Raw genomic sequence first — 26,699 nt, forward strand, 5'->3', positions numbered from 1 at the left:
GGATAATATCTTCCTCAGACTTGTGGCTTTAACTCAAGTTCAGATGGATTACTTTACAATAAAAAAAATTAAAGTCGTTCTTTATTTATCTTATGTAAAATGATTTAATTTTGTTTTATAAAACAAATATTGTATTCCACTTTCTGATAAATTTGTATTCAGTTTTTAGGATTCACTTTATAGGGAAAAATCTAAAAAAAAAAAAAAAAAACCTTTTCCACTAATAGTAAATGTAACTTTACGTTTTCTACGGTCTTTACGGTAACTGAAGCTCAAGCAGGAAGTAAATTGACAGTAAGCCGGACCTCATCCTCATGATAAACACTCATTGAGATTTGGTGTTTTTAATGTGTGTTCATGATATCAGATGAGAAGATGTCGAGCAGTGTTTTATTCCAGAGCAGACTGAAGTCAGTGATCGAGTGCGCTGTTTCAGAAATCATCCGACTGCATGAAGATGGAGTAATGTTGATGAGACTGGAGATCACTCAAAGAGATGCTGAGATCACTCAGAGAGATGCTGAGATTAATCAAAGAGATGCTGAGATCAGTCAAAGAGATGCTGAGATCAGTCAAAGAGATGCTGAGATCAGTCAAAGAGATGCTGAGATCAGTCAAAGAGATGCTGAGATCAGTCAAAGAGATGCTGAGATCGGGATGCTGAAGCTGAAACTCGTGTCAATGGAGAGAAAGCTACACTGTGTCAAACATAGAGGATTTATTCGGAGTTCAGGTAAATAAACCAGGAGAAATCACATTTCCTAACTAGTTAAATACCAACTAGTAAATGTGCTTAAGATGGTAACCAGCTCACATGCCTGTTTAAATTTTAATAAAATGTATAAGGTTGTTTGTGATTTGTTGTGTTTAGATGCTTTAGTTGAAAGGATGGCGTCTAGTATGGCAAGTCATTGTCAGGATATTATTTTTTCAACAATTTACATCAATACCCAGATAGCAATTTTTTTAAAAAAATGTTGTTGATTTGTCAATGTTAATCCAGCTTAATCAATATCAGCCGTGCACCCTCCATTAATATTGAAAATTTTTGAAATCTCAATAAACCACCATTATGGTGATCAGCGTTTGCTTTAGTTCAGCCCTTGACTTTTACTAGGTAAATCTTTCGTTTCTCATTGTTTGTATGTGTTTATGTAGTAACACATGTGCATTGGAAAAGAAAGATATGTTTCAAAGTTAGGTTAAAATGGGTTGTTTTTATGAAGACGTTAAGATGATATTTAATTAGGCTGCTTTACATGATAATGTTGATTCTTTTATGACCGTTATAATTGTTCTGGTTTTTAAATGCACTGTGACAAGGTAAACAGAAAAAATACTGACACAGCACAAATTTTTTTTTTGTTGATCGTCACCATTGATGAGTTTCATAGACTGATTGATGATGTCAGAGATTGATTCAGTAGTTTAACCCAGTGGTTCCCAAACTTTTTCAGCCCCCCTTGTGTACGGTGCATTCCTTTGCGGCCCCCCAAAGAAAATTTGTGACAAAAACTGTTCTAAAACTCAACATTTTAATAAAATTAATGATAAATTAATGTATTTCATAAAATGTCATAAAACTGGGGCCCCCCTGGCACCATCTCGCGGCCCAGGGGCCTACGTTTTCTTTGCAATAGCAGATGTATCTTAAAACATGCTTTAACAACCAAAGAAAACTTAACATTAAAACACAAGAGTCTGGGGCCCAACTAAACACTGATCACCACAATGGTTGTTGAAATTTCAATATTTTTTACATTAATGTAGGGTGCAAACGTGATGTCGATTCAATAGGATTAACATTGACAAATCAACAATTTTTAACATTGTTTCAAGGTTGCTTGCTATCTCTGTGCTATATATTGCAAAGTCAAGATAATTTTCGATATATCTATAACTGTCTTTTCATATGTTAAAGTTCCCAATGAACTGTCTATGACGTGCAAACTAGGTTTGCTATTTGGAGATCTAACCATGTACCAACTTGGATATCATTATGCAGTTTGAACGTCGGACTACACTGTAAAATCGATTTTGTTGTGCCAATGAAAAATAAACACCTTGCCCTAAACAATATTTTTTACTTCTATGAAAACCTGGCAATTTTGTTGTTGTTGAAGGAAGTCCATTCTAGTCCTGTTTTTATAATGTTTAAATGTTTGTTGGTTGTGTGAATGTTAGGGGAATGTTACATTTTATTATTTAATTTTTTTTATAAAACATTCATTCTGAGAAAATTTACTTTTTAGGTGAAGATGTTGGCTTTGTTTCACAATTATGGTGATCAGTGTTTGACTCTGAGCTTGCTAGCTTTTCATCTGGCTGCTAGAACTTTGTGTTTAAAACACGTTTTTGTGGTAAAAAGAGTTGACTTATTCATTCACTGTTTGATCAACCAAAAGTATCTTTTTGCATAATGATGTGATACTACAGTAAGAGATCCAGCACTCTCATATCAGTTTAAAATTCTGACAGATTTTAAGACAATTTGCTTATAAAAAAGAAACCATGGTTCCATTTAGACACACAAACATCAAGAATCAGAGTATGAATCTCATCAATGGTGACAAAAAAATAGTAAAAATGTTTATTTATTTACACAGCAGTGCATGCTCGGAGTCCTGGATGTAATTTGTAATTTGTTGATACAGTTGTCCAATGAACGTCCACACTGGACTTTCAGTAGACGTTGGGAAAAAAGACCTTGTCTGGCATCACATATTTTGACATGACAACCCACACACATGAAGATGTTTTAACAAGTTGTCGCACTTGTTTCTTCTAAAAATAAAGAAAGTCATGAGCCACCACTGGGAAGTAAAATATGCAGGACAGGTGCCTATTCACTATTCACTGCTAAAAAGGACTGCCAAAAAACGTGTCAATCTCCGGCTGAATTAAGTGTTTAAAAACAAAGTAAACATATTTAAAAAAAAAATTCTTACCCCATTGGCAGAACTGTTGCTTGTTTTAAGCACAAATTTACTTAAATATAATATTTTTTGTCTAAAAACTAGAAATATTTTCTTAGGTCATTTTGCTCATCAAGAAAATATATCTTAATTTAAAGGGAAAGTTCACCCAAAAATATAATTCATCATTTTCTCATCCTCATGTTGTTCTAAATCTGTATGAATTTCTTTTTTGTGCTTGCCATCATTTATCAAAATATCTTCGTCATCATTTATCACAATACTTCCATAATATTTGTTTTCCTTCTATAAAAGTCAGTGTTTACAATCAGCTGTGTGCTTACCATCATTTATCAAAATATCTTCTTTTGTGTTCATCAAAATAATAAAACTTCTTACAGTTTTAGAACAACATGAAGATGGGTAAATGATGACAGAATTTTTATTTTTGGGTGAACTGTCCATTTTAGTTATTTGTACTGAAAACAATAAGTTTTAACCAATACTCAAAGATATTGACATAATTGTTCATGATATGAACCACAATAGTTCAAAATTAAATTTTGGATGTGTTAGTGTTGTGAGAAGACTAATATGTTTTGATCTGTGCTGTCTACAGATTGCAGTGATAGAGCCGTTCAAAAACTTCAGCTTGATATTACTACAGAAAACCATCAGAGAGACACTGATGTAGAAAGCAACACAGAAGAAACCTCCTGTACAGAACCACACACACAGATCCAATGTGCAGATAAACAAGACCTGAACAACGAGAACGAGGAAGGACCACAGTTAGAGGCTGAGCAGAAGTTTCCGTCCGAAATCACAGACCATCACAGACCAGACCTGGACCATCAGGACACCAAACGAGACTCGCAGTCATGGACATCTAATAATGGAGGAAATAGTGAGGAATCCACAGAAGATCCACACTGCTCATTTATTCCTGTGGAAGAAAGTGCAGTCAGTGGACAAACCCTAAACAGTTTTGACTCTCTGAACCAGAACGCAATTGAACCGCTTTGGACTGACGGAATAAACCTGGACTTGATCCAGACACAGCAGCAGAAAGACGTCATTGCACCTCAAAGCGCATCGTTTAATGACCACCTGCACGGTAACGCAGACAGATGCGTGTTTAGCTTGAGCGGCTTCGGTACATCTCCAAAGAGCTTTGCTCACAGGAGAGAGACGAGAGGAGTGAAAGAGAAGTGGTTCATCTGCTCGTTCTGTGGCAAGAGTTTTGATCGTTTCAGTCACCTTCAGATGCATCAGCGCATTCACACCGGAGAGAAACCGTACAGCTGCGCAACCTGCGGCAAAAACTTCTCACAGCAGAGCAACCTGCGCACGCACCAGAAGATCCACCGCAAACCTCGGATACTCGTGAAAGCATCCTGACCTACAGAGGACGAAGATGTCCTGCCATCACAAGACTTGTTCTCTGAGAGCTGTGCCTTTCCGTTTACGGTTTCCAAAGACATAAACAGTGTTCAATGAATTGCGGTATCTTTAATGTAATTTAACGTTTAATCTTTTGTTTGTTTGCATAAAATGTCCCTGCCATTAAAGGCCCTTTACAAACATGGAAAAACCTCTTCATCTAGGTCTGTGATTGGAATAATTTCCTTCTCAACAACTTTATATACAGTATTATACCGTTATATTGCATAGTTGTAACTGTGCGTTCACACCAGCTGCGAATGAAATGAATAAATCGCGCTATTCGTGTGTACATTTTGTGTTAGCATAAAATTCAGTTGCGAATACGCTCAATTTGCCGCCATTAGCTAGCTTGTACACTTTTTTCCAAGCAAGATCCTTTTCATTCCTGTTTCTATAAAAGTACAAAGATGTGTCGTACAGCTTGGTGTGTCCACATACAGCGACGATGATTTTGTCCTCCATTGTTGTTTCGTATTTTTTGCCTCACCTCACTATGTCATAATCAAGTCCCTACTAGAGCAAGCTCCTATTTGGTTAACGCGGTGCGAATATCCACCAAAGTTCAGACTTTTAAATTCATGTGAATCAAGGGTTATGCGCGGCAAACACCAGAAACGTTCAATTTGCACCGCGTCATTTGCACTTCATTCGTGTCTGGTGTGAACGCACCATAAGCATTTAAACATACAGTGTATAAAATAAAGCATCTTTCAAAAGTAAATATAACAAAATCTCAAAACTTCACAGTACAAAATCTTTGATTTTGGGAACTGACGAAAGGCCAGTCTACAATCAATTATTTTTGTTTTCAGTAGTTAAAAATTTCCTCGATGACAATTAAGTAACATAGTATTGTGTATTGCTCCAAAATCGGGTTAACCCTTACAAAATATGATTTCGTGTTTACCATATTCCCGTGTTTTGGCAAATTATGGCTTTCAGTAGTTTCAAGTAGTGTGTTTGATGGTTAACAGCTTTGAGAAATGAATGCATTGGTCATCATCTTCTCACATCTGAACCTGCTAAAGCTTTCGTGATGCACATTATTTCTGATCATCCAAACACAAACTCATACCATTGCTTGAGACAAAAGTGGTAAGAGTCTTTAAACGGACAGAGGAAAGTTTTAAACACACAACCGAGTTTTCAGCAGGTCAAACACAGCAGACGACTCCGAGCCGGATCCACGCCGAAGTCAGCAGCTCCGGTGCAGATCCGGCCCGGAGTCTTTAGCTGTCTGTGCAATTAATGGCTCACTTATTGTTGAAGACGCACTACAAACTATTTTAATGTCCAAAAATTACTTCTCTATTTTTGTTGTTGTCTTGGCACAGTGTTGTGTTAAGTACAGAGGTAGACCGTGTCTTAACCAGGTAAATATTATATTCAACAATATTATACACAGACAGGGTTCAGTGGATTCACTGGAGTGTCAGTGTTTGAATCAGCAGAGATGATTCTCTTTGAAGCTGACGTGTGTTTGTGCTATTCATGGGAAATCCTTCACTGTCCCATCACATCCCTTATAAAACATCATTTGTGTTTAGTATGAAGTTGACAGAATGATTCCTTTAACAGTCTGTCACTACGAACCACACGCACAGATGACAAGTCTCAAACTTTCTGCTGTTACGTGGTATCGTTTAGGAATGTTGTCGTTTATCAGATGACTTCAGATTGACGTCCTCGCGGGTGTAATATGATGCCGTTAGCGCTTGCTTTCGGGGTGAGTCCACCGTTACTGTAACGAAAGTTGTTCATGGCCTCAGATATCTGGTAAGAGTTTATAGCAGAGGTTTCCTCCTCTCCTTCTGGAATTCTGTCCGTCTGCATTTCCGTGTCTCTCTCATCAGGTTCCTGTCTGTGAATCTCTCTGCGAGAACCACGATTCCAGCTGTCTGCACCCGTGTCTGCGGCCGGACCGGTGCTCATGGATGGAGGAGAACTGTGGTCCCTGTGAAGACCTGAATCCTGAAACACAATAAATAACAAAATCTCAATTCGAGTTTAAACATCAAGTTTCCTAAAGTGTGTGTCACAAGTTTGATTTCAATCTTTGACTTCATCTTACTCAGTCAATATATTAAAGATATCAAGGGTATATATATATATATATATATATATTCACAGAATGTTCTTTGCATTATGTGGGATGATTTTTATGTAGAAAACATGACTTTAACACAGAGTCATATTTTTCTTAGTCTAACATCATTTCCTCACTGTTCCTGCAGGGGCCGCTATAGCAGAAATCAGGATAAGCCACACTTTTTAAGCCAAAATTTTAAAGGGGTCATATCATGAAATTTTTTTAAAATGTAAAATAAGTCTTTGGTGTCCCCAGAGTGCATATGTGACGTTTTAGCTTAAAATACCCCACAGATAATTTATTATAGCATGTTAAAATTGCCACATTGTAGGTGTGAGCAAAATGTAAATGCAAATGAGCTGATGAAATGCAAACACTGATCACCATAATTGTGGTTTGTTGAAATTGAAACTTAATTGTGCTTTATTTTTTTCTCTTTTTCCCTGCACTAAATGGGAGTGTCGTGGTTAAAAAGTGCAGATTAAAGGGGCGGTATTTTTGTAATTAGACTCCATTATTACATAGATCACAAAACAGGCGAAATCTGAATGGGCTATTTTTTCACAAACTTGCAGAGATTGATTTACCAAAACTAAGTTACTGGGTTGATCTTTTCACATTTTCTAGGTTGATAGAAGCACTGGGGACCCAATTATAGCACTTATGGAACATGGAAAAAGTCAGATTTCCTGCTATGATCCCTTTAACACTAGACCAGGAATTTACAAGAGTTAAAAAAGTAAATTGGGTTCATTTTGTTATACTGACTTTAACCAATGACATGTTAATACAAACGGGCCACATTTATAAAATGCTTCTTAAAAACCGGATCAAATTTGATCTCACGTTCATTTCTCAAAAGTGCGTACATGCGATTCCTAAAATGAACGTGCGCACAGAAAATGCACGTATAGATGTGAAATCTATAAATCTTAAAATTGTGCGCAGTTAAATAGTTTCAAATAACCTTGTTTAAATGATGCCTAATTAATTTAATTGACATATAACAAGCACCTGTCAATGTTTCAATCCTTTACAAGCAGCAAGAAAGACTTATATTTCCAAAAACAATCTGCAAAAGTTGCGTACAACTGCTCAGAGCCTGACGTGGCGCTAAGCAGTTTTCCACGTCAAAGACCGTTTTTATAAATGTGGACTTTGCCATGGATTTTTGTGTACGCACACTTTATAAATGAGGCACCAGATGTCTAAAGATTCTCACCAGAGATGCATCACTGGACTTCACATAAGACGCGACTCTTCTTTGTCGTTCCTTTATCTCTTCGTCTCTCTCTCTAAGCTTCCTACTGGCTCGTTCCGGCTCGAATGCTGTATAGATCGCAGGACGCCCAAGATAGTCATAGTCACCCTGTCGACTTCTCTGATCACCTATTATAGAGTAATCCTGTGGACAGACAGACAGACAGCCTGAGAAACAGGCTTTACTCTGGTCACACACAAAATACGCACACACACTTCACAGTATCTCACCTCCATTGATAAAAGACTTTTCCCCATGCTTCTATTCATGTGAGTGAATGAGTTTTCTTCAGGCTGAAAACAGCACAAAAGTTGATAAATCACTTACATTGACAAGACTAACAGTGAATTGATAAAATTCACACAGACCTTGTCAGGTGACTTGTCAAAACAAACATTTCTCACTCACTAACTGCTGTGTAAAAACACTGTATGAGCACTTAAACAAAGACTGATTTATACTTCTACATCAGAACTACACAGTAGCCTTACACATCTTTTCATTTATACTTCTGCATCGTTATTTGGATCGATGTGCAATTACAAATATAGACCACTAGTAGGGAGTGTCCCGGGCGTGGTATATCAAGCCAAAAGCTGAAGAAGCAGCAGCTTGTTTTCTTGTATTTGGCCCAAGTGTTCTAGTGAGCGTGCATGTAGGATAATTCACCGAAAGGAACACCCTTAGCAAGTGTAGAAATGTCAATCAAGGTAGTGGCAACAATTTGCACCAAAACGTATTCGATTATACATATTTTAAAGTTTTTCTTACATGAACACATAAACAATCTGAAATGAAGATTTGCTGAACTTAAAGATTATTATCTACAGTTATCTAAAACTTTCAGAAGCAGAATTCTTTGCATCCGCAAAAAAACTCTTCAGTTTGTGCATGCAGCTTTATTAAAGCTTATTGTTTTTCCAGTAGTCCCTGAATAAACCACACAAATAATTATGTGATAAAAGCAGTTGCAGATGTTTTACAAAATGCATAACAATGTTTGCATCAATGAAATGAGCAACACTTTCCATTTTACTACCAAAATATGTCATATCCATTTAATCACTTAAAATTAAAAGTTTCCTTGACATCTCACAATGTTTGGGCAAAAATCTCACGACCTTTAGGGACCCTTGACACGAGTCCACGAGGGCGCACAGGAGTCGTATTTTAAGTTTCACGCCGGAAATAGGAAGAGAAGGTGCCCATCAGTGTAAACTCCTTCCATCTATTGTCTGATTTGTCTGATTGCTCTTCGCAAGGACTTCTGGATAAAGTGTGTGAAGCCTGCAGCAGTGCAACTATGCACTTGTAGGCTAAGCGAGCACGCGCAATTTAAGGCCGGTGTTTGAGAAGCTTCAGCAGTCATGCAGGTAAATAGACAGCGCCTTTGTTGCAGCTTGAGTTGTTAGATATCCCATACAGCAAAAAAAGTATTTCGATGGCCAAAAATGTTTCAAATATATGCGAAATACATTTCATAGAAAGTACAGCTTAATCAAAGATATTTTTGAATTTGAAAATATATTTAGCTTTCACCTTGACATATTAACATATATTTCAAAATGTATTACAGGGGCAACATTTTTTATAAATATATTTCCTGGCCAAAATAAAAAAAAATTTAGTAAAAAATGTAAGTATAACATTTTTAAGTATGAAATATAAAATTATAAGTATATTTGCAGTTATATATTAAAAATATTTAATTTTAATTTTTTTAAACCTGTTATGTTTTCCAATGCAATGTGAATATAAATGCTTTAAAATATATTTAATTTTAAAATAAATTTCAAAATATACAAAAAAAATTTGTAAACATATTTCAAAATATATTTCGGTACATATATTATTTAACCATTTTTTTTTGTATATTTTGAAATATATTTAAAATTATGTTTGAAAAAATATACATTTTTGCCATTTGGGATAGCTCCTTAACTTGGTCCATCTTTGTTTTTACTGTTGCAAGTGAAAATGCGACACAGATTTTTTTATGACAGTGTTTGCACATAGAATTGACACGTTGTCCCTTTTTTGGAGATGAGTGTGCCAGGCTATGGCGTAGGTCTGACGTAGAAGTACAAATCAGCCTTTAAGCACAATGTGTTTACTGTATGTGTGTGTTGTTGATGCTGTACCGGTATCCTGGGATCAGAAGTGATGGAGCCGAGTCGCCTCATAGACGCCTGTCGTGAGAGACTGACCATCTGCTCTCTGATGTGAAGGACATGACATTCAGAGTAACGTTGGGTTTTAAAAGATTTGACTTTTGTGAGGAACTACTTTGTATTAAAAATCATAAACTCACGTTTGGACACTGAGGGCTCGCTTCAGATTTCTGTTTTTATGTTTAAGGTGACAGTTGACGTAAATGAGAATGATCACCATGATGACCACCAGACTTCCAGCAGCAGATGCTCCTAAAACGATCAGCATGGTCTCTGAATGCGCCTTGATCCACTCGATAATTTCTTCTGTATTTTCTAGAAACAAACGAAACACAACAAAGTTATACGATCAGATTTACGCATGCAGAACCGAGAATGTTGAGTAAATAAATATGGGAGGTGAAATGGCAGAGAAATTCCAGCTAACTTGTGAGTCACTTTTAGATTATGATTATGATTTACACAGATACTGGAGAAGTCATTCGGAAGAGATTTAAACAAACATTCAGAGAAAATGATGACAGATCGAAACAAAGACTGAAATGTTTTTCTAAACACTGAAATAATCACTCATTAAAACCTTAAAGATAAAATATGGAAAGATAAATTAAATTCATACATTCAGTCAGTGTAATCACAAACTCTTGGATCTTTTTCAATATTCTTTTTATAAAGTTGAACACTTACCTTCAATCTCCACTTTATACTCAGATTTAATACTCCCAACAGTGTTTGCCGTCTGACACACGTAAACGCCTTTATCTGTCATGTTTAGAGGACGACTGAAGATGAGTTTGTCACCCTGAACTAACACACTGTCGGGTAAATGATCTCCTTTCCTAAAGCACAAATACAGAAGTGAGTTTAGTAGATTTGGCTATATATTTTGGCTATTTTTACAAAAAACATTTTAGCTTGTGTTATTTTTACAGTGTATTGACATCAGCATGTTAAGTTTTCTCTTCATGTGTGCATGCCAAACATGTTGTTATGATTGAAACAACAATGCTGTTATAATAAAACATTAAAACTACAGAGATTTGTATTACAGTTTATAATGATATTAGGTTGGATGAAACAGCATGTGATCTCAAACACAACTATAGAGAAGAAGTATTAAAGGTATTTTATCATCTTACATTAATTGATGTATTTTAAGTGCACTAATTTTATTCTTTTACAACTGTTATAAAACATTATTTCTGAATGTTCTGCAAAATGTTGCTGTAGAAAACACAATTGACTTATCAGGTTTAGATGTTGATGATTTGTTTCATTTAACCCTGGAGAACCCACAAGGTCAAATTTGTCCGCTGTTAATTGCTGCTACCCAAAATCTTCTTGGGTTCTCCAGGGTTAAAGTCACCATTATGCTGATCAGTTTTTGTTTTAATTGGACTCCTGACTCTGAGTTTGCTAGTTTATTCTGTGGCTGCTACAACTTATTGTTTAAAGCATATTTGTTATTATAAAAAGCAGCCAATAATGTAATAATCATAGTGGTGTTTAGTATCTGAGGCTTAAGATCATCATCTAGTCAGTCTGTTTATGATGTAATATTGCAGTAGGAGATCCAGCACTCTCATAGCAGTTCATAATTCTGACAGATTTTAAGACAATTTGCACATAAAAAGGAACCATTGTGCCATTTAGACACACAAACATCAAGAATCAGAATAACAATCTTAACATTGATGACAGAGAGTAATAGTAAAAAGGTGAATTTATTTACACCGCATTGCATGCTGGGAGTCCTGGATGCGAATTGTAATTTGTTGATACGCAACATGCATTGCAACATGAAGCTTTACATTTCTTTGTCACCCTTGTTGAGATTCATACTCTGATGTTTGTGTGTCTAAATGGTACAATGTTTTTTGTGTCTTCAAATCTATCAGAATAAACTGCTATGAGAGTGCTGGATCTCCTTTTGTATTATCACATTATTCACAGAAAAATATGCTTTTGGCTGATCAAACAGTGAATGCTCTTGAAGGGGACATTTCACAAGACTTTTTAAAGATGTCAACTCTTTAGTGTCTCCAGAGTACATATATAAAGTTTTAGCTCAAAACACCCCACAGACAATTTATTGTCCTTTACAATGCAAATGAGCTGATCTCTGCACTAAATGGCAGTGCTGTGGTTGGATAGTGAAGATTAAGGGGAGGTATTATTATAATAGGATCCCCTTCTGACATCACAAGGGGAGCCAGATTTCAAGAAATAACTATTTTTCACATGATTACAGAGAATGGTTTACCAAAACTAAGTTACTGGATTGAACTTTTTCAAATTTTCTAGGTTGATAGAAGCACTGAGGACCCAATTATAGCAGTTAAACATAGAAATTGATTTTAATGATTTTTATAATATATCCCCTTTAAGACGAATACTGTGATTATTACTTTATTGGCATCATTTTACCACAACAAATGTATTTTAAATAATTAGTTGGAGCAGCCACAGGATAAGCTAGCCAGATCAGAGTCAAGAGTCCAACTAAAACAAACACTGATCACCATAAAGGTTACTTTAAATGCAACAAAACCAACATCCAATCCTAACAAGCGAATAGTGTCCTCCACAGCAAAACGTCACACAACATCCAGAAATAATGTTTGAAAATAATAAAATGTAACATTCCTCTAACATTCACACAAACAACAAAGGTTCTTAAAACGTTGAAAAACTAGACTAGAATTGCATTTAATGGACTTTCTTTAACAAAATATACATTTCAGCAGGTTTTCAGAAATGTTGAAAATATTGTTTAGGGCAAGTTGTTAATTTATTATTTGCTCAAGTTATAAAATATAGACTTGAACTATTACCCAAAATGATTTAATTTAAATTAAAGATTTTTGATGCAAAACATTTTCTGTGCAGATGAGACAATAAAACCTTAAGAGTTTAAGCTGAATGAACAAATTAAGAAAGTAGTTGTGTCAAGTTAAGAAAAAATTAAGATGAAACAGCAGCAACACAAAATACTTTTAACAGTGTAGAGAGATAAAAGGAGACACACACACACACACACACACACACACGCACACTGGGTTCTGATGGTTGTAGCAACACAAATCATCACATTAAAGGTTCTCAGGTTTGTAACTTTAACTCTCTTTGTCTCTGTAATTATCATCTGAGTATCATGTGAACATTACAGACTGTTGTGAAATTCACCTAAAAAACTAAAACAGTATCACCTGAGCATATTTCAGCTTACAGTATTCAAACACTAACATACAAATGTGTTAACATTATAAAACATCTGTAATCAGAGACCGCAGAAGATAAACTAAATGTAACTTTTTCCAATCAAATTCTGATTGTATAACTTTGTAAAACTGAAGTCTCATCACTGACAGGGCGATGCACACGACGTTAATAACACACACTAGAGCTATAATATCAGCGTCTTGAATGAAAAGTAAAGGCTGTGTTTCAGTATCAGTTAAACAATGATTACAGGACACAGTTGTTATTTAAGGCTTATGAAGCGTCTGGATACACCGCACCCTCATCACTTAGCATCCTGCTGCTTTACTCTCTTTTCATTTCAGTTTTTTTTCTGAGAAAACCCTCCTGCTGGCTCGATACTCTTGGGTTGCAACGTGACACTGGGCCTTTTATTTTCTCCTGAAAGGAGCGAGTGAATATGTAGCACTGCTGCAGTTCAGAGCTCTTTGTGTTCAAGTTAAACTACAGAAAGAGACAGGGTGCGGATGGATGTAAGGATTAAAAGGATGTGATATTTATGTCACCACTCTTTTCTGTAAACATTCATATAAACTCTCCTGAGACCAACAACAGCAGGTGTGCAGGAGTCTTCTGATAAACAGCTGTAGTGTCTGATGAAAACCTCACACTAAAACTACAAAAACAAATCATAAGATCTGATTGGACAGAGACGGTGTGCACGGACCTTTATGAGCTGAACTGAGTATCAGTCACTCCATTTGGTTGCCAGATTTGTGGTATTATTATATTTAGCAGGCTTTTTTTAAAGGCACAATATGAAGGATTTTCACCACTAGAGGTCACTATTACACAATAACAAAGGCGTTATGAAGGACAGTTGAACGATGGGATGAGACGTGTGGAATTCTCTTTTCATGTACATGAATGAGATAACGAATTAATGTTTTATGACCTGTACGTTTAATTACATTATTTTATGCCATCATAATGAATAAGCTGCAAGGCACAACAACTGCATGTTAGATGCTGTACAACGCATTCGTGTTGCCAACGTTTCGACAACCGGAAACCGATGATAGCGCAGATGTTAAGCGTGACAATTACAAGGTAGATAAGGGACAAGACATTATTTAATACTAACATTTCCAGCTCATTCTCATGAATTGCGCACAAACAGCACGCAGCGTGAAAAGCCGTGCAATACATACGCCAAAAAACAAATACATAAAATGACACAAAAAGATGCACCGTATTAAGTGAACAGGAAGGACTTGGCATATCATATGCACGCAAAACTGGAATGTGGCTTGTGTATTGCATGACTTTTCACGCTGCGTGCTATTTATACACATTTCATGAGAATGGATTGAAAATTTCTCTGGATTTACAAATCCTTGGGAACTTTTGGGATAATGTAAGTACACAACTCTATGGGGCGGTTTCCCGGACACGGATTAGACTAGTCCTAGACTAAAATAAATGTAAGAGCTGTCCAAACTCAAAACAACTTGCCCTGACATACCTTAAAATACATCAGTGTCCTTTGTTTTGCCTCAAAATGCACATAAGTAATGTTTTTAGTAAGGTATGTTTGTTAAAACTAGTTATATTTCCCAATTAAAATCAGGTCTAGACCTGGCTTAAGCTAATCCCTGTCCGGGAAACCGCCCCTAAGAAATATATATTACACTGTGCAAGTGGTTTTGGGATATTTTATTACAAAAATCTTACTTGTGGCTTAACTGACAACTTGGGTGGACAGAAACAAGATATTTTCTGTTTGCAGAAATATTATTGTTTAAAGAAGCACTCGCCAGATTTCCAACCCAGCAAGTAATTTGCATTAAAAAGACGTCAAAAAGCTGTCCAGATTTAGTCCAGGCGTCTATAGGCTAAATTCGGGCAGTCGGTGAAAATTTTAAATAATAAATAAATGAAAGCCAACATATGTCATCACTGTTGACTTTGCCTACATCTCACATGTTTTTTGGCCAAAACCATTGAAACACCACGGCACTAATGATTTTAGCTTTAAAATGTGTAATATAGTAACATTAAAAAGCATCAGAATTAACACAATACTGTGTTCTAACTTGCACAATGTGTGATTTCAACATAAGAATTTATAATTGTAAATTTTATCTCATTTTCTGCTGAAATTCTCATTACCGCAATGTGTCCGGCTGTGTTTGAACATGCGTTATGTTGTAATTGAATCAAATTAACACAAAAATATTAAGAAAAGACTACTTTAGATGACAGAAAAAATATTTACTGAATATTCATGTATAATAATAATGAAGAAAAATTAGGAAAATGATGTGTCCATGCCTGATGTTCTCATCCTCCGCAACACTTTTTGAGAACAGTTTAAGCACACATACAGAATTTTAATAAAGTTTGATTTTGAGTGACCAAGCACATGGACCAGTTACTTCAAGATGGCTACCAGGTAAGATCATTTTTTTACAGTTAATTTGAAATATTGTCTTGTCAGAATGCTTACACGACATTTTGATTATCATTACCGCAACAGATGCTTATTAAATGTTAATTTAATTAATAGAAGCATAATACTTTGATTTTAAATGCATGTGCAGAATCTCCAAATTATGTTCTTTCAGGTTTGTCATGTCATTTTGAAAATATGTCAGTGTTGATGTGTTCTGACTGTTGCGGTAATGAGATTTTTTAGGACTAATTTTTTAAATTATGTTACAAAAAGTGTTAAATGATAAGTAAAAGTTTTTAAATTAATGTTCCCATTTACTCCAGACTTTGTTTTTCAATGTCTGGTGGGAAAAAAGTACATTTAATTTAATTTTTACATTTTCATGCTTGACATTTTTAAAACCAAGTTTTCGTGAGAATCACCCAGTTATGGTGAAATGACAGCTATGGATTTCAGAGTAATTAGCCAACATTAAAGGGGTTTAAAGGGGAAAACTGTGATTTGTTGTTTTAAATGTCACCCAGATGTTCTCTGGGTCAGAAAAAAGAGGCAATGTGAACCCTTAGTGGTGTGTATAGGCTTTGTGATTAATTATTTGAAGAGCTTTTAAGGGTGTTGGCTTTAAGCTGAATATTAAACCCAATGTCAAACCTGCTCCAGGTGATGTTGTGCGGCTGTGGGTTTCCTTTAACTGCACATCGGAGTTCTGCTCCTGTTTTGCCAAACCTCCAGGAACCAAAGGCATGGATCTCTGCATCTGGTGGATCTACAACAGAAAACCCAAAATGACATCAACAAGAGTAAAATAAGAATAAAAGGCAATAAACCAGTTTCCATGTGAACTTACATTGTACGATCAGGTTGTTTTGGAGTCTCCGGGGTTTGTCTAAAGCCGGATGCCACACCAGACAGTCCAGGCGATGGCCATTCATTCCGCGCACCGGATTAAGGGAGAATTCTGAAGTCACGAGGCCGTTATCGCCAGTTCGATTCTGAGACTGTCCGGTAATGTCCGTGTCCCAGGAGAGACGTGGGGGTGGATACCCAACGGAACGACAGGAAGCAGCCATGCGAGACGATTGGCCTTCCTGCAAGATCACCGCATCCAGCGTGGAAATGGGTAAAACTGTGGGAGTTAAATTTTAGTATCTTTTATCAAGTCAAAGGGTGGATCTCATTTAGAGGTATTGTAATGTAAATGATAGATTAATATGTAATTTAGTCAGTTTAAACGATTACTCCACTTTCATAAAATTTTTTTTTTAAATAACTCCATTTATATAGTGCTTTCATAGACCAGTGGCCATCCATAGTGCTTTACATATTGCTTCACATTTACTCATACATTCATCCACCGTTGTACACGGGTTAGGTGTTTTGCTCAAGGACACCTTGACACTTGGTCAGGTGGAGCCAGAGATTGAACCACCGACCTTCCGATTTGTAGACATCCTACATGAACCACAGAACCACTGCCACCCCACTATTTACTCACATGCATGTCATCCAAGATGTTTATGTCTTTCTTTGTTCAGTCAAGAATTTTTTTTATTTTAAAATTAAGTTCAGGATTTTTCTCCATATAGTGGACTTTATTGAACCTCTACAGTTAACAGTTTTAATGCAGCTTCAAAAGGACTCTAAACCATCCCAACTGAAACATAAGGGTCTTATTTAGCAAACCCATCCTCATTTTAACCAAAAAACAAATAAATAATATGTACATTATAACAAACAACTTCTCATCTTGCACTAGTCGCGTGATGCACCAGCGTGACCTTACGTATTACGTTATCATGCCAAAGGGTCATGCATGATGTATGTGAAACTACCGCCGCAGTGTTTAGAAGTGTGGAGAAAGAGGACCATTAAATTGATGTTGTATGAGGAATGATACCAAATAATGTCTTTGTGTCAGTTTATTGTTTAAAATGGGGGGGGGGGGGGGTGTAAATGAGGATGGTTTCTCTAGAAAGGTTTAGAGTCTACATTTGGGATCGTTTAGAGTCCTTAAAAGCTGCATTAAAACTGTAAACTGTTGAGGTCTACTAAAGTCAACTATATGTAGAAAAATCCTGAAATGTTTTCCTCAAAAAACGTAATTTCTTCTCGACTGAAGAAAGAAAGACAAGAACAACTTGAAATACATGGGGGTGAATAAATTATCAGGATTTTTTTATGAAAGTGGAGTAATCCTTTAACAAGCAAAAACATGTTGAGTTTATAAAGCACAGCAATTTTAAGAGATGAATCGTGATCTTACTCCAAACTGTGACATCGATTTGTCTTTCGAAGTTTCCTGATGGGAATGTGGTGATGTGACAGGTGTATGTAGCCTGATCGACTTTCTTTGTGTCCAGAATCAAAAGTGTTGAGTCAAGTGTTGGCTTATGACTCTCAAACTGAACACGGTTCAGAAAATCAGGTGACGCTGAAATAAACAAACAAACATACAGCTTCAGGAAGAAGATCTTTACAAGACAGAGCGCCGGTTCCCAGCAAGCAATAGGCTTCAATTCACCGTCTAGGTTATGAGTGACCCACTTCTGGCCAAAATAAATTGGAATTTGTTTTTTGCCAATTCATCATGTAAGCAAAGTCAACAGTGATTACAAGATGTTTGCTTTCATTTATTGATTTATATCATTTCATTTATTGGCTATGGTTAGCAGCTAATCATTTTTCACTGACAGGCCAAAGTTTGCCTTGTTTTATGCTGCGTGCACACCTCCAGCGACTAGCAATGATGGAGCGATGCAACCCCGTTCATTTCAATGGAAGCTTGGCGACTTCCGACAACACGAGAGACAGTGACATTTGACGACAGGAAGTGGTCATGTCCAGCTAAACGACAAAGTTGAGAACAACCTTATGCAAATGACAAGCGACTTTCGGGAGCGACTACCAATGAGAGTGTAGCAGGTCGTTAGGAGGCGTTCCTAATTCTGGTTCCTAGAAACAACTACAAACAAATGAGTAACCGTCCTCTCAGTAAATGATTTAAGAAGAATGGAGTGAACTTCACTGCTTCACTCTCATTGGTTGTCGCACCCAAAAGTTGCTCGTTGAACCGTTGAACTGTTCTCAACCTTGTCCTGTAGCTGGACACTCACACTTCCGGTCGCCAAAGGTTTCTGTCTCGTGTGTTGCCGGAAATCAGCCAGCTTCTATTAAAATGACAGAGATCGCATTGCTCCGGCGTTACTAGTCACTGGCAGTGTGCACGCATCTTTAGCCTAGACGTCTGGGCTGTGTAAGGACGACTATTAGATGTTGCTGAATTGTTTCTGGCATCTAGTATCTATGATTTTCAGGTCTTATACCTTTAGACTTTAGCACATTTCTCATAATTTTTAAAAAATTATCACACAGTTAGTTTGAAGCACAAGTGACACAGGACGAGTTACTCAATGACGTTCATGGCCGTAGCCATGGTTTGAAAATTACTGAGGTCCAGGGTGGGGTGTTAAGAGTTAACAAATGCTATCCCAGGTGAAAAAACTGCACATTAATAAAATACACTTTTTAAGTACACTTAGTAAATGTACTATTTTCGTGCACTCATTTTGTGGCTTATATATCACATTAAAATTAAAATTAAGTTAAGAACATCTAAGTGTTATTTTGAGACATCATTAATTTATAATAAAAATCTAGTTGGTACTGGTATTCTTACTTTTTCAGGTAAACTGAAGTACTGCTCAAGTAGAACTTTACTTTTAATATGTATATTTGTAGCATAACTTTACATAACTTACAAATGTTTTACACTTTGGGTACACACTCTCTGTTTTGGGTGATGGACTGTTTTTCGATAGTGTTGTTGATACTGTTGATACTCTTACAGACACAATTATGATGATTACTGCTTTTATCATACCGAATGTAGTATCAGCAATAACCTGCTCGCGCTGCATGATGCGTCTTATTTGATAACTTTCAGTTTTCATGTTGCCAGATATTAGTACGAAAAAAAGCAAAAATAATTGGCCTAAAGTTCGTCCAAACCTTGTATTTCAGAAATAAAGAGAAATCGTTAATACTAACCTACACCTAACAATCACTTTATAGATAATGTCAAAGTGTCACATTAGTTGCTAAAACACATCGTCTAAAGATGATTTTTAACAATGGGATCTGGCAACACTGCAAATTCTGTACCCGCGCCATCGCAGCTTAAGCCAATCTTCGTCATTTTACACTAAACTATACAGTAAACTGTCCAAACTTAATTATATATGCGGATTCGTTTTGAAAAACTAATTAGTCATTCAGAGAACTTCAAATTTTATTTTTTTAATATGAAAAAATTACAGAGGTCCGGACCTCAATGACCTCATAGCTGGCTATGGCCATGATGACGTTGTGTGCATAAAATACATAAAGTATCAACTAATAAATATGTTGAAAACCGAAAGAAAAGTATTTAATGTTGTGTTTATTTTGTGTAATTATCAGCTTCTTCTTTGACCAAACAACAACAGCACAACATTTGATCTGCCGGGCGTTCACACGTAAACAGCAGTGATGTAATATCACACTTCCAGGACCGTAATGCTATTAGACTCCACTGAAAGGGATCAAATCTCTTATCATTTTATCACGAGACAGCGAGAACATCAAAGGATTGTGTTATCAGTAACTTCATGGTTTAGACTCTGGTCTACCTATATACAATCTGCAGGTTACACTAAAACACGACTGCCTTCCTGTGTTATCTGAAATTTGTTAATTCATGAGAAGTCGTAAGTGGTTATGAGCGTGTTGTGTGTAGATGCTTTCTTGATGGAAAGAATGGAGGACGTGTGGCCACTTTTTAGCTGGTCAGAATGTGAGAACAGCTCACCCTCACTCTTAAACTTCTTAAACCAGCTAAAAAAGTGGCCAAAACCCCTCTAAAACCAGCCAGCTACACCACACAGCAAAATCCCTAGAGTTAAATGAATACTGCTGGGTGTATATGTTGTTCCAATCCTACAGTGTGTTTAAAGTAACACTGAAGTTCAACCAAAACAAACACTGATCACCACAATGGTGACTTTAAGGAGTGGTTTCCTTTACAGGGATTAGGTTAAACCAGGACTAGGACTGCATTTACAGGCGAAACAAAGGGCACTGATGTATTTTAAGATATGTCAGTGAAAGTTGTTTTCAGTTTGGACAGCTAGGACTAGTCTAATCCCTGTCCAGGAAGCCGCCTCCTTATGGAACATCCAACATCTAAACCTAAGTTAAGAAAATAACTCTACAAGTAAGATGTAAAATGCAATTTTAGTTTTCAAACAGACATGTGATGAAGAGGATAAAGCTACAGATTGTAGCTTTAACTTTGCTTCAGTGCCACTTCCAACACTCTGCAAGACTGGGACAATACACCCACCAGCTAAAACAGGCCAACCAGTTTAGGACAACATAAATCCTTCTTGCCGTTTTTAATGTTTGAGACCTGCCCATCTGACGAACTCTGAGGTTATAAAAATTATTTCCAAACATCCCAGAAACGCTATCAGAGGGCATTCATGTGCAACTTTTACCTACTAAATTCGTATTTACGATAATTTCAAGAGCATGTGAAGGTAGCATTTGTACATTTAAAAATATGATGTAAATGTTGACACTGTTTGTAAGGGGTTAATTGCTATGAAAACAATTAACCTTGAAAAGTTCTTTGTTTGGCTTCAAAAAGAAACACAAAAGGTCGTTTGTGATAGAAACAATGCCAATGGAGAACCCAAAATGGACTGAAGAGACACACACACACACACACACACACCTTCGGGTCCCTCAGTGAAATGTCCAATAATGATCTGCTCTCTTTCACCTCCAGGTTTTTGTCTGTACCAGGTCACCTGCACCACACTCTCGTCCTCTTGTGCGGCAAACCGGCACGGCAGACGGGTCTGTGTGCCGATAAATGACCGCAGGACCAGTGAAGAAGGAGGTTCGATAAACTCACCATCTACACACACTGAAAACACACACAGAGACAACAGATCTGTAACACTGACTGTGTTCACTGTGAGAGTCGAGGACAACCAGAGTCAATGTTTGTGAGACTTAAGTTAATATTAAACAGACATATCACAAGTGTTTGTTCGTGCTCTACAAACACAACACATTCAGAAAATGAGGAGGATCGTTCTCATGTTCTCCGAAACACAAATGTGCTCTACATCACAATGAATGACTCATTCTGATTGACAGCGAGAGGAAACAATGCTACTTACAAATAATAACATGCAACTAATAAATAGATTCATGGAGAAAACACTTCCTGTATGTTTTGTTGTTGACATCAAAGGTCACATGCCAATCGAACGCTGTGCTATTTTGACGCAAATGCATTCAATATTCTCATTCAATATTTGGCCGAGGGTTGAGCCATTTGTAAAAAAAGATTAATTGCCCTTCTGTTGTTTAGGCAGTTCAAAAATATGTGACCCGTGCTGGAAAAATGAGTCAGAATGCTCTCTGTCTAATTTTGAGCTACAGGTACAAGAAAGTATAAATGTCGATTTTGTTCAAAATTGAGGTTTTAAGTACATTAAGCCCTCATCTAATGATCTCAATGCTCTAAATAGTCATTAAACATCTAAAATGATATTTATTTGTATGTTTTCTGAGAGGTGTACCATCCTAAATGCTTAGAGGCGGATTCCCGGACAGGGATTAGACTAGTAGTCCTAGACTAAAATAAATGTAGAGCTGTCCAAAACTCATATCTTAAAATACATCAGTGCCCTTTGTTTTACCTCAAAATGCACAGAAGTAATGTTTTTAGTAAGACATGTTTGTTAAAACTAGTTATAAAAGTGGGTGATTCTCACGAAACCATTGAAACACCACGGCACTAATGATTTTAGCTTTAAAATGTGTAATATAGTAACATTAAAAAGCATCAGAATTAACACAATACTGTGTTCTACCTTGCACAATGTGTGATTTCAACATAAGAATTTATAATTGTAAATTTTATCTCATTTTCTGCTGAAATTCTCATTACCGCAATGTGTCCGGCTGTGTTTGAACATGCGTTATGTTGTAATTTAATCAAATTAACACAAAAATATTAAGAAAAAAAATAAATGGATGTTTTGCTAGACTACTTTAGATGACAGAAAAAATATTTACTGAAAATTCATGTATAATAATAATGAAGAAAAATTAGGAAAATGATGTGTCCATGCCTGATGTTCTCATCCTCCGCAACACTTTTTGAAAACAGTTTAAGCACACAGACAGAATTTTAATAAAGTTTGATTTTGAGTGACCAAGCACATGGACCAGTTACTTCAAGATGGCTACCAGGTAAGATCATTTTTTTACAGTTAATTTGAAATATTGTCATGTCAGAATGCTTACACGACATTTTGATTATCATTACCGCAACAGATGCTTATTAAATGTTAATTTAATTAATAGAAGCATAATACTTTGAGAATCTCCAAATTATGTTCTTTCAGGTTTGTCATGTCATTTTGAAAATATGTCAGTGTTGATGTTTTCTGACTGTTGCGGTAATGAGATTTTTTAGGACAAATTTTAAAAATTATGTTACAAAAAGTGTTAAATGATAAGTGAAAGTTTTTAAATTAATGTTCCCATTTACTCCAGACTTTGTTATTCAATGTCTGGTGGGAAAAAATGTAAATTTAAGCAATTTTTACATTTTCATGCTTGACATGTTTAAAACCAAGTTTTCGTGAGAATCACCCATGTAAGGCCTAGTCCCACCCCTTCATCTAATATAAAGATGCGTCTCCATCCACATGCCCATATGACATTTTGGTTTGGGTTTTAAAACATGCAGGAATTAGAAAATAAAGTACAGGTCGGACTTGCTTGATGTTAAAATAGTTATGAAGAGAGATAAAGTTCAGGATCTGATTGATGTTAAAAGAACGAGCACTGACTGACACACCTGAAGCAAGCACACAGACCTCGATATATACACATCTACACAGAATTACAGTTTTATAAATATCTGTTTTGAGAAGAATTCACAAAGATGAATGTTATGTCTTAAGTAAATGTTTGGTTAACTGTTGTGGAAAAATATCTGAAGTGGAAGATTGTATTAAAACTTTGCATTACAGTCGATCTTAAAGCTGTCTGTCTCAGTGTCAATCAAACAATAAAAGAAAGAAAAAAGTTGACCATATATTTTTTACTTTGTGTGTGCTAAATCTATTAGTTTTATTGGTAATTTAAGGTATAGATGCCAAAATCCTTCGACTGCATTTTTCTTAAAATTGACTTTGTTGACTCTGTCAACTTCAAACAGGTTTAGCTCTGTCATTGTTTGTCAGATTTCAACAAATCATACATCGATTTGAAATTTGTTTCATAGAGAATGTCAAAATATAAATATGTTTGCTCATATTTGCTCATTCCGACTCATTTTGCTAGCAGGGGTCACATGTGTACTCTGCACAAAAAAGTTGAATCTAATCTAAATCTAATCTGACAGTGTCATCATAATATTTCTACACAAGATTAATTTGACACATTGTTTTGAGTGTAAAATCTTGAGAGCAAAAGTCATTGAAAAGCTTAGTCGTCTGTCTGAATGAGACCGAAAGGAGAAGATAATGAGACATTAGGGGAGAATGTCACCCTGCAGATCTGGTTATTGTTCTTGCTCACCTCACAGACACTGAACACAAACACACCTGACACGCCACATTTAACTAAACAATACACACCCACTCACCCACACACACCCACCAACACACACACACACACACACACACACACACAAACACACACAATGCATGTATATTTAACAAAAATAATATTTTCCACAAAGAATTAAACACTAACACGTCTGGCACAAATAGGTTAAGGAAAAACAAGGTAACTAAACTGAGCATGTATTAATATTTACTTTAGGCTACTTCTACACAAAAAAACACGTATTCTGACAGAAAGAAGGACTTACGCATTGCTCTGTAAAATATTAAACCGATGCAGGTCAGTAGTTTTGTCATGTTGTTTGTTTATTCGGTAGTTTCTGTCTCTCTTTTATTTCTCATCACATCTCTGGGTGATATATGGAGGTTTCCAGTATAATAATCATCCAGGTGATCTTCTGTATCCACTGCTGGGGTCAAATCCACATTAAAGACGCGTCATAAAACACAAGCGAGAAACGAACTCATTCTCATTGCGCGCGCCGCACACAGATTCATCTCTCTCTCACTGTGTGCGTGTGCGTGTTCAACTCAGGTGAGTTAGACACACACACACACCTGCGGACCCTGTGCTCCACCCACCACACACACGGGCGCGCGCGCGCGCGCACACACACACACCAACACACACACACACACACACACACACACACACACACACACACACACACACACACACACTGACCTTTGGTTTTGACGTCTTTTCTCCCTCTCCCTCTTTTTCTTACTCTCTCTCTCTCTCTCTCTCTCTCTCTCTCTCTCTCTCTCTCTCTCTCTCTCTCTCTGTCTGTCTATCTCTCTCTTTAGATTCTTCGGCTGCTTAAGTTAACTGTGTGAGTGTTTAGTAGAAACCTGAAGAATTTGCATGATAACTGGTTTGTCCTGTTCACACAAACACTGTACAAATGTCACATCCGCTTTAACATTCCTAAAGTCGAGCTAATTAACGCCTAATGTGACAGATCAAACAAATACTTCATCAGGTGTCTGTCATGTGTTGTTAATTAATACTGAGTAACGTTAACTGTTTATAGGATATATAAGACATATAAAGTTCGTGCAAAACTGTTTTTTAATTAGTTTAACCACTTAGGGCCACCTGCTGGATAAATCGTTTATGTTTAAAGGAGTCATATTATGAGATTTGTTTAAGATGTCAAATAAATGTTTGGTCTCCCCAGAGTAGCTCAAAATACCACACAGATAATTTATTATTACATGTCAAAATTGACACTTTATAGATATAGTTTTTGGGTGTGTCATTTAAAATGCAAATGAGCTGATTTAATGCAAACACTGATCACCATAATGGTGGTTTGTTCAAATGAAAACAGTGCTGTCAATAATTTTTTCTATTTATCTTTCTCTCTGCACTAAATGTCAGTGTCGTGGTTGGATCTCGCAGTGCTCTGATGTCATGTGCTTGTCTGTTCTTGAGGCGCTGTGTAAAAGTTGGGCACACATAAAAACTCAAGACAGCCATGAACTCGGGCCTGCGACTCGTTTATTAATTGTATATAGCAGGAAAAGTTCTCTCTTACTTCTCAGTGTGAGAAATACAAAGTGTGGCAATCGAGCGTGTGAACTGACTGAAATGCGCGCGTCTCACAGTGAATGTGTGAGACTTAAAGGCGGAGTGCACAATGTTTAAAAAACGCTTTGGAAAAGGAGACGGGCCGACTACCAAAACACACTTATAGCCAATCAGCAGTAAGGAGCGTGTCTACTGTGTGGGGCGGGTCTTTTAAAAGAAGGTCCAGATTCTATTGGGGTAGGGGCGTGTTTGTTTAGGTGACTTCAAATATCAACACTGGCCCCCAAACATTGTGCACTCCGCCTTTAAGGGCCCAACTGATCTTAGATCCGATTACTCTTAATTATGTGATAATGAACCTGAGAACAGGCAAAGTTGAAAGTTGAAATATGAAATATTGTCAGTCATCCTTACCAGCGAACAATTTTTGGTTCCCAAAATGTTCCCCTAAGGTTAGGGGTTCTCAAAACGTTATTGTCCAAGGTTTGTTTTTGGTTAGCCAAGAAAGTTTTCTTTAAGAAAATAGAACATTATTTTTAGGTAAGTATAATGTTCTCTTAACTTAGAATAAAAATAACCACCTTCCAACTTTATGATAACGTTATTTTATGGTTGCAAAAAATAACCAAAAAATAACAATTACATATAATACATATGATAATACAATAATACAATAAAAATACATATAATAGATTTTTAGGTTATTTAAAAATAACTACCCTGCAACATTATGGGAGCATTTTATTGTTGCAAAAAAAAACAGAGTATGTTAAATATAATTTATTTTTAGGTTATTTAAAACCACCCTGCAACGTTATGGGAATGTTATTTTATCGTTGCCTTACGACTGGTAAGTAGACATTTTAGTATTCCTATACTACAGAGTAGATAAAACCAAACATATACCTTTCTTGTTATTTTTTTGTGTATTTGA

General features: G+C 36.3%; 2 protein-coding genes across 3 annotated transcripts; one reads left to right on the top strand and one right to left on the bottom strand.

Annotated features, from left to right (window-relative positions):
* Positions 1 to 247: 247 nt before the first annotated feature.
* Positions 248 to 4,517, top strand: LOC141349012 (uncharacterized). Its single transcript, XM_073857757.1, has 2 exons — positions 248 to 733; positions 3,535 to 4,517. The coding sequence occupies exons 1-2, from the start codon at positions 358 to 360 to the stop codon at positions 4,314 to 4,316; spliced, it is 1,158 nt and encodes a 385-aa protein (XP_073713858.1). The 5' UTR covers positions 248 to 357; the 3' UTR covers positions 4,317 to 4,517.
* On the bottom strand, positions 4,408 to 24,774 carry LOC129443246 (nectin-4). Of its 2 annotated transcripts, XM_073857719.1 has the most exons (11): positions 24,480 to 24,769; positions 21,312 to 21,506; positions 17,802 to 17,969; positions 16,386 to 16,664; positions 16,190 to 16,304; positions 10,570 to 10,721; positions 10,023 to 10,197; positions 9,853 to 9,928; positions 7,942 to 8,004; positions 7,673 to 7,855; positions 4,408 to 6,332 (listed from the first exon to the last, which is right to left on the bottom strand). In XM_073857719.1, exons 1-11 carry the CDS (start codon positions 24,526 to 24,528, stop codon positions 6,024 to 6,026), a joined length of 1,764 nt encoding a protein of 587 aa, XP_073713820.1. In that variant the 5' UTR covers positions 24,529 to 24,769; the 3' UTR covers positions 4,408 to 6,023. The 2 variants fall into 2 exon arrangements, with proteins under 2 accessions (XP_073713820.1, XP_073713821.1); XM_073857720.1 differs by lacking the exon at positions 7,942 to 8,004 and having other exon boundaries at positions 24,480 to 24,774.
* Positions 24,775 to 26,699: the final 1,925 nt, after the last annotated feature.

The sequence above is a fragment of the Misgurnus anguillicaudatus genome, chromosome 2, assembly GCF_027580225.2.
Source record: "Misgurnus anguillicaudatus chromosome 2, ASM2758022v2, whole genome shotgun sequence".
NCBI lineage: Eukaryota > Metazoa > Chordata > Actinopteri > Cypriniformes > Cobitidae > Misgurnus > Misgurnus anguillicaudatus.

Coding starts and splice junctions, on each gene's coding strand:
- LOC129443246 (XM_073857719.1), bottom strand. CDS start 24,528: ATGACAAAACTACTGACCTGCATCGGTTTAATATTTTACAGAGCAATG. Junction 21,507..24,479: donor AATATTTTACAGAGCAATGC/GTAAGTCCTTCT, acceptor GTGTGTTTTCAG/TGTGTGTAGATGGTGAGTTT. Junction 17,970..21,311: donor TTTCACTGAGGGACCCGAAG/GTGTGTGTGTGT, acceptor TGTTTATTTCAG/CGTCACCTGATTTTCTGAAC.
- LOC141349012 (XM_073857757.1), top strand. CDS start 358: ATGATATCAGATGAGAAGATGTCGAGCAGTGTTTTATTCCAGAGCAGA. Junction 734..3,534: donor AGGATTTATTCGGAGTTCAG/GTAAATAAACCA, acceptor TGCTGTCTACAG/ATTGCAGTGATAGAGCCGTT.